We start from the raw sequence: 8,849 nt of genomic DNA on the forward strand, positions 1-8,849 counted from the left end.
TTTCGACACTTTGACGTTTCATGGGGGCTTTAGTCCTGAAAGTTACAGCAGAGATTGGAAAATCTGATGACGTCATTAAAAGTTGACCAACATTAAATGGGCTGCTGCTTTGGATTTAAAGAGTGTCAGAAACCTTTTGGCTGTAGAATACTAGTCTTGTTATTGTGGATATTTTAGTGTGGATATGTTACTTGGCATAGTTTTTATTAAAAAAAGTCAGAAAACAATTCACTGGGTGAGTATTGGTGTGAATGAAGAACAAGTAAGTGGCCTTAAAAGGCCACGCGGCCTCACTGGTGACTGAGTGACCAAGTGAAAGGGGGCCTCGGGGTTATCTCTGTGAAGCACTGCTGTATTTATAGATGGTCTCAAAAAAGATTTCCTGCTCCCTTGGTACCACTCCCTCCACGGCACCTCCCCCGTTTTCAATTAGCCCACGATGGGTGGAGTAATGCAATCAGGAGTAACTTCAGCTCGGCCACAGCTCCCTCCCTCAGTCTGCCACAGACTCCGCACAGGCCACACACTCCTCACACAGGAAGGTAAGACCAAACTCTGCTCAGCTGTTCCACTCTCCATCCGTTCACTTTTCCATCTGTCATCTCCATTCATCCTCCCCCTCCTCCTCACTGGTCCTCGTTCACCATGTCCTCCATCCCCTGGTGCACAGCTGCTCGCTGCATCCTCCCGTCTGCCTCCCCACCCACCTCTTTCCCACCTGCACAGTGTCCTTCACTCCTCTACCGTCACGTCTTTGTCTTCCTCTGTCGTCCGAACCATTTCATTTTCCGTTCCGTCAAACATCAGGAAAAACAGCCCAGCCCTTGTTGACCCCAGAGTGCATTCCATCCTTCTTTCATCTCTCCTCATCAACCTCACACTTCCCTTTAGAAAACCTGTGATTATAAAGGTGTCAGCTCATTACGAGGTGATGCATCACACAGTGGTAACTTTGGCAAACTGGTTTCTTTCTTCTCTTTCTTCGTGTTAATCCAGTAGCTGAGGGACTACATGTTGTATAAACTTATTTTTTGTTAGCATTTTTGCTTCGGTAAAAGATCTTGGCATCTCGCTGTCGTTAAATAGTTTGCATTTCTTGACATTGTTGCGTAAAACTTTAACGCGAGATGAGGAGATTACCTCGCTAGGTTGCCTTAAAATGAGTTACTTGTAATAAAACAGGCATTTTTGCGCTGTAAGTGTGTTATACAGAATAAGCTGTGTAATATTTTAGGGATAGGTTGTGCACTTTGCTCGAGGCATCAAAGAAGCTGGGAAAACAGCTGCGTGGCACGTCTGAACGGCTGGAGCTTTTTATTTGCGGCAGTTCAGATTATCGTTTTTTATTTTTAGGGCTCGGATAAATCCTCGTATAAGCAAAGTGAGTCATTGTGGGGCAACAGACAATGTAGGGGAAGGTGGGAGGGGTCGTGAAAGGCTCCGAGCAGAGAGGACGAGATTAAATGTCTTTAAATTTGACCAGAGAGCAGATAATAACCTTTTTGAACGTCACATATCACGAACGGATCTGCTGCTGGAAATGGATCCAGTAAAAGAAGTGTTGATAAATAACATAAATAAAATAAACTGGGACTAATTTACCGCCATCCTCCTTATAAGGTCAAAGTGTTGCTGATCGTATGCGAGGCCCATACGTACACAGATACACTTTTCTATTCCCCGTGTTTCTCATTTATAATCACTCCCAAAGACGCACACAGTCAACTATGTAGCCTCCGCTATACTTGGTCCAAAAGGAGTCGAGAGTATTTAGGCACAGCTGGGATAACCAAGGGAGCTTAACAGCCAGACCGCAGACAGCTGCAGATTGTGTGTAGTCATTATTACAAGTGCCCGTCAAACCTGCTTACGCACAGAGGCGCGCTCACCCACGCGCCCGCTCGCACGATGACAAGGGATACTGTGATCTGGCGCTGACAACTGGAGGTGAGGCGATGGATGGGCTCAGGCTACAGTGGCATTTGGGGTGTTGGTATGCACTGGGTCAAAAGTTGACCCGTCTCCAAGCAGGACTGATAGGAGCTATTTATAGCCTCCTCATCGGTCACCCTCCAACTTCTGACACTGACACAAAACGAAAGGCCCTGTTGAGAGATGGGGAGCGGGGGATGAAAGTGGCGGAAATGCAACGTTGGAAGAAATCCTGTAATGTCAATGGTAATTGTGGACACGGGAAAATCGTAAAAAAACAACAAATGTAGACGTGAAATTGTCTTTAAACGCCCATATTTTGACAGAAATATGTCCATTGTCTCGTTATTGTTCATCCAGGACCTGACCTTGGGACAAAATGACCGAGCGCTACGACTGCCATTACTGCAAGGAGTCCCTGTTTGGGAAGAAGTATGTCCTGAGAGAGGAGAACCCCTACTGTGTGAAATGTTACGAGAGCCTGTACTCCAACACCTGCGAGGAGTGCAAGAAGCCCATCGGCTGCAACACCAGGGTGGGAGACATCACCATTTTCCCAACATTCCACACACTGTCTCGCTGCCAGCTAGTGTCTTTGAACTCATCATGTCGATGCTCTTTGCAGGATCTGTCCTACAAGGACCGCCACTGGCACGAGGACTGTTTTAAGTGCTTCCAGTGCAAGCGCTCGCTGGTGGACAAGCCCTTCTCCACCAAGGACGAGCAGCTCCTCTGCACCGAGTGCTACTCCAACGAGTATTCCTCCAAGTGCCATGATTGCAAGAAAACCATCATGCCAGGTAAGGAAAGACGGGGAAACACAGAAGGCATTGGGCCAAGATAGGAGGCGTCCAACCATTCTGTCGCTGAATTCTCCTGAACTTAACCAATCCTACAAGTTAAAGGGATTCTTGGCTCTGTTCTGCATCAGGTTTATGCAGAACAGAACAAGTAAACCTTTTAAAAGGTCCAGTTTAGTGACATCTAATGGTTAAAGTGGTAAAAATGGAGGACTCTTTTGCACACCACACCCTTTTCCATCTACATCAGGGTGCTACAAATCTTTTTCATTTGCAAAGTATTGTTTTAACTCTTCGGGCTGCTTGAAACATGTAAAAGACTTTTTCTAAACTACAAAAAAAAAGAAACCTCTGTGTCAATTCTGCAGATGGCCCAAAATAGACACACTAAAAGAGCTGTATATTATCGCTTGAATTGCTCTACCACGTAGAAGAGGTTGTTCTTAATGTTTAATTGTTTTTAGGAGATCACACAAAACAACACTAAAACTTAATTAAGCTCCTTTACTCCGAGTCTGATTTCCCTCTATTCATTTTCTAAACATTTGCTTCCTCTCAAGGCTCCAGGAAAATGGAGCACAAGGGCAACAGCTGGCATGAGACTTGCTTCACCTGCCAGAGATGCCAGCAGCCCATTGGCACCAAGAGCTTCATCCCGAAGGACACCCACAACTACTGCGTGCCCTGCTACGAGAAGCAGTTTGCCATGCAGTGTGTGCACTGCAAGAAGGTAAAGAAATGCCCGCCTTCACGCATCCGAACATGTTAAACTCTTCTCCATGTTCACTTCAATAACAAACGTGTCTCGCGTCAGCCGATCACCACCGGTGGAGTGACTTACCGCGACCAGCCTTGGCACAAGGACTGCTTCCTGTGCACCAGCTGCAAGCAGCAGCTGGCCGGCCAGAGGTTCACCTCGAGAGACGACTTCGCTTACTGTCTCAACTGCTTCTGCAACCTGTACGCCAAGAAGTGTGCCTCCTGCACCACACCCATCAGCGGTAATCGCCAAAGACTAACTCCCGCTAAAACAAAAGTGACCTCTCACATCCTCGCATCATTATGTGCCAACTAATACTCCGTTCACTCTTTCAGGTCTGGGAGGCAGCAAGTACATTTCCTTTGAGGAGCGCCAGTGGCACAACGACTGCTTCAACTGTAAGAAGTGCTCCGTGTCTCTGGTCGGACGCGGCTTCCTCACCGAGCGCGATGACATCCTGTGCCCCGAGTGCGGCAAGGACATCTGATTCAAACGCGGAGAGAGAAGACGAACGCGTACACCCCGATCGGACGCGGGACGAACATGCAATAAATACTATCCAAGCACAGAGTTATAGCGCTGTAGCGTTACTACAGTACGAATGTGAATTGTTTTACGACACTGAATTAAAAATGACAAGCGGTGTTATTTGAATTTAGGTTTATTGACGTTAAACTTTCACACTTTTGAGAAAAAAAAAACAGCAACACTGCACCCTGAATGTCGCGTTTTGTTTTTGTGAAATTTGCCAGAATTACTGCTTTGTGCATGAATTAGCTTGACGCTGTAGTAAGTATGAGGTGTGTGAGCGAGTTCTACTATAACCAGAGAAATATTAGAGCTGCATCTTTACTCGTAGAAATGCTAATCGTAGCTGTGCGTAAAGAAAGAAATGTCAGGATTGATTGTGTATGATTACAGAAAGACAGAAAGAAAAGAAGAAAAAGAAAAAACATGAGGTCAAATATGTATCTGTTTGCAACTTTGTAGCAGAAATTAATTATACATTTAATTTAAACAAAAAAAAAACATTACGGATTGCTGGATCTGAGATTAAAGGAATTTAGATTCATTTATTATCACAATGGTCACGCCGTGGTTAATTTAAGGGAAGTGCATAATCACAAATGAATTTGTGCTTCAATTAAATGAAAAGAAAAAAAGCGATTCATTGTACTCAATGGTTTATTTAAAAGAAAACACTGTTAGTACAAATACGACACGGGATTCGACAGTTCAAAAACATTGTGACAGTGTTTTTGTGATGAACTTTGTTTGTCAACAGTTTTCATCCTCAATTCCAAATAAATTTATTTCACAAAGATAATTTTTCTATTTTGTTCTGTTTTTTTTCTGACTCATTATAAGATAATAATAACAAATAATAACAAGCTTCTTTTTTTTTCGAAAACCCTGAAGAACTTGTGTGTTTTTGCAATAAAGTGAATTGATCATATAAATAAAAAAATCTCAAGCAAACACATAGTTTCTAACATAAACGTGGTGTTAGTCAGTGTTCTTATTTACATAAAACAGAGCCGATGTGTTTGTAACGCTGCCACGTGAGGTGCCGACGAGTCCTTAGCGAAACCAATCCAAGAAATCCCCCCTTAAAATCATTGCACACGAGTATTCAAGGCCCTATTATCATATAAACGTCGTACAGACAGCCACGACTTGTAGAAGACGATTGAGGTTAAGGGCACTTGAGGTTGTGATGTTACACTGCTCCACCATGTGAGTTCTTAGGAGGCGGCACAGGTAAACTCTGTTCACCTCTTTCTTTGCTGGAAAACACTGAGATAAGAAGAACAAAGGCAGTAAAAAAAAAAAAAAAGAAAAGAAAAGAAAGAAAGAAAATGAAAAATCTCATCTGAGTGTTTAGAGACAGCAGTTTGTCCTCTGGAGCCACAAGCTCTGAAACAGGGCAGGGGTCGGATGTCAGGGCCACGTCACATGCTGGATCTTTCTCTTCGACTCCGGAGACTTCACTGCGCCCTAAAAAAAAAAATCAAACAACAGGGATTTCAAATAATATTAGAGAAATGATGACAGACAGACTTGGTTAGGGTTACACTGTGCACTAAAAGGTGGACAAGATTAGAATACAAAATTGCAACTATAAACTGGGTTCACACACCTTGGTCGACATCAAATTCAATGACTTTTCAAGGATTTTCCTGGACCAATTCCCCTGAAATTCAAGGACTTAATGCGCCGACACGGTTTAAGACGGGAGGGCAACTTGTGACAGCCGCTTTCACCCATGGTGTCCTCTGCATCTGGACAAGTGGTTGTCCTTGGGATGTTGGTCAAACGTCAGTCTTTTTTTAAATTTTCAATGGTTTTTTTTTTCATTTTCATTTCCCAGGCATCACGTCGTCGCAAATTACTCTCGTTTGATTAATGTTACTCGCTCATTGTTCTGCGTTGAATTTCACGTCAACGGCGGACAGAAAGACAGTGGACAGTGTCCACAACACCCCTAGCAATTATGACTCGACGTTTGTTCTGCGTTTGCCTAGAATATGTAGGACAGTAGGTGGCGTCGTAACAAACAAGGGAGACATTTACCGAAAAATCTACTTTACTTCTTTCAAAATCCAAGCACTTTCAATGACCTGTGTCTGATTTTCAAAACCTTTCAAGGACCTTTATTTTCATGTTTTTTTTTCAAATTCGTACATTTTCAAGGCCCGTGGGAACATAAGACAATATAAACATATGAAATTATACAAAACTCTATAATGACAGTGTATTATTATTATTATTTATTATTTACAATTCCAGTAACACAACAGTTCATATCAGCCACATGTTGACTTTACTTTTACATTTCCATGTACTAATGTGGTGACAGAAAAATAATTTGTCTTACCGTGCTGTCAGCTTCTCGTTTGAGGTTTGTCGCGTCAGTCCTGTGACTGGCCGAGGAGGACGAGTTTCCCGATAGCTTGCGGACGGGGTTGGACACGTTTGCAGCGGGAGGCGGTTTTAACCTGTCGGAGATCACCGCTGTCACAGTGGTTCCCTCAGGTTTCTTGACTTTTATCGGGCCAGAATGAGAAGCGCCATCAAACACGATTAGAGGCCTCTTCCGAGTATGGTCATTATTGGAACTAGAAATAAATAAACAATCATGAGATTATTAATTGTAAAAGGAAAACACTGTCAAGCTATTTGGCTGTCTGCGTCTGCTTTCAGACATCTTCCTAAAGTCTAGTGGGGTTTGTATGTATTCTGTATTCTAGAAAAAGTTAAAATCCATGTAAGAATACTACAAGATAAATAAGAACGAACAGTGTACACGTGTCATGCCTTCTGCCTGCTTGACCCAGATCCCTCTGGAAAAGGGTTGGATCTAATTTAGTGGACATTCTCCTGTGTTCGTGTCTGAAAACAGGTCAACAATCAGCTACACATGTGTATTTTGCCACAAATCATAAACAAATAAATCATTACAAGTCAATAGTTGAATAGTTTTGGTTTGTGGACAAAACAAGACATCATCATTTCCAGATTCGGGAATCATCATCTAGGTAGTGACTCCACAATCTCCACAGACATTAAATAGTATAAACTGGACAATAGATTAATCACCAAATCACAGCTTTAGCACAGTAATGTTGATGAGAGAACCACCATGTGTGCTGGAGGTTACCCGTGTGACCCATGTGACCCGTGTGACCCGTGTGACCTGTTATCCGCCACTGACCCGACATTTGAGAACATCATCATTTCCAGGTTTGGGAAACAACGGTCAACATTTTTCACCATTTTTATCAAAACTAAAACAAGTTCTCGATAAATCCAGAAAAACAAAAGACAGATTAATCGACTAGTTGCCGCCCTCCTGCACATAAATCTGAAAGTATATCTAGGTTTGATGATAATCTAAATATGACAGTTACAGCCTGAGCTGGACAGTAGGTAAATCGCCTAACCACAGCTTTAACACAGTCATGTACATGAGAGAGTTCTCTGTGTGGTGGAGGTTACCTGTGTGACCTCTGTGACCTCTGTGACCTGTGATCTGTCACTGACCCTCGGCTCTTCGCCACCCTCCTGCCCCAGCGGCTGTCGGGCAGACTCCTCTGCGGCAGCGGGATGACATGCTGGAGGTAGAGCTCCGTGAGCCGGTCCCGACTCCGGCACTCTCCGGTGCTGACAGTTTTCTGACGCAGACACAAAAACAACGGTCAGTGTGTCACACGGTAACGGTTAGAAACACTAAAACACCGGAGTATGATAGTGAGACTCAAACAGGCCACTTTAAACCTACGTACACGGACCATTTACCCACATTCAACGACCTTTATCTGCGAGCACTGACTCACCTGGTTTAAAATGAGCTGCATAAAGTCTTGAGACAAAAGCTCAGGGTGAAGTAAAAGATCAACATTCGACGAACCAACACCTTCACCATCCTTCAGCACTGGAGCCGCCATATTGGATAGCTCAGGGTTCCCAGCATGCACCGCGCCAGGTCACGACCAGTGACAGCTACAAAAAAAATAAACAACAACTGAAATCTTTGTTTTCTACGGAAAAGGACGAGGGCCACGTGTCTAAATGAATAAATAAAACAGCGTGACGTCTGATATTAAATTAGAATGCTGAGAAAAAAGTCAGAGGTTTAAGATTTAAGTCAGAATACTGAGATTTTAAGTTAGAATGCTGAGAAAAAAAGTCAGAAGTTTAAGATTTAAGTCAGAATACTGAGATTTAAAGTTAGAATGCTGAGGAAAAAGTCAGAAGTTTAAGATTTAAGTCAGAATACTGAGATTTTATATTAGAATGCTGAGAAAAAAAGTCAGAAGTTTAAGATTTAAGTCAGAATACTGAGATTTTAAGTCAGAATTTAAGTCAGAATACTGAGATTTTATATTAGAATGCTGAGAAAAAAAGTCAGAAGTTTAAGATTTAAGTCAGAATACTGAGATTTTAAGTCAGAATACTGAGATTTTAAGTTAGAATGCTGAGAAAAAAGTCAGAAGTTTAATATTTAAGTCAGAATACTGAGATTTTATATTAGAATGCTGAGAAAAAAAGTCAGAAGTTTAAGATTTAAGTCAGAATACTGAGAAAAAAGTCAGAAGTTTAAGATTTGAGTCAAAATACTGAGATTTTAAGTTAGAATGTCAGAAATATGAAAAAAAACATGACTTACCTTAGAAAAATACTTAGATCTGTTATATCACATTACTCGAACACTAATGTAATTGCGTTACCAGATCAGACAACATCAAAGATAGAATAACAACCCCAGCTTTTCTTTCCTCTCATCTCCATCACGGCCGGTCTGATGCATTTTGGTGCCCTGGGCGAGATTGGGATTCAGTGACCCCCCCTCATGT

The 8,849-nt window shown here is 42.5% G+C and overlaps 2 protein-coding genes across 2 annotated transcripts; one reads left to right on the forward strand and one right to left on the reverse strand.

Moving 5' to 3' along the window:
• Positions 1-469: 469 nt before the first annotated feature.
• Positions 470-4,819, forward strand: fhl2a (four and a half LIM domains 2a). The gene is made up of 6 exons (XM_044018419.1): positions 470-542; positions 2,293-2,467; positions 2,558-2,732; positions 3,293-3,462; positions 3,547-3,733; positions 3,828-4,819. Exons 2-6 carry the CDS (start codon positions 2,312-2,314, stop codon positions 3,977-3,979), a joined length of 840 nt encoding a protein of 279 aa, XP_043874354.1. The 5' UTR covers positions 470-542; positions 2,293-2,311; the 3' UTR covers positions 3,980-4,819.
• Positions 4,820-4,929: 110 nt separating this feature from the next.
• Positions 4,930-7,983, reverse strand: lg2h2orf49 (linkage group 2 C2orf49 homolog). The gene is made up of 4 exons (XM_044018421.1): positions 7,830-7,983; positions 7,492-7,667; positions 6,371-6,611; positions 4,930-5,490 (listed from the first exon to the last, which is right to left on the reverse strand). Exons 1-4 carry the CDS (start codon positions 7,938-7,940, stop codon positions 5,434-5,436), a joined length of 585 nt encoding a protein of 194 aa, XP_043874356.1. The 5' UTR covers positions 7,941-7,983; the 3' UTR covers positions 4,930-5,433.
• Between the last annotated feature and the right edge of the window lie 866 nt (positions 7,984-8,849).

This window comes from Solea senegalensis, linkage group LG2 (assembly GCF_019176455.1).
Source record: "Solea senegalensis isolate Sse05_10M linkage group LG2, IFAPA_SoseM_1, whole genome shotgun sequence".
In the NCBI taxonomy this organism is placed as follows: domain Eukaryota; kingdom Metazoa; phylum Chordata; class Actinopteri; order Pleuronectiformes; family Soleidae; genus Solea; species Solea senegalensis.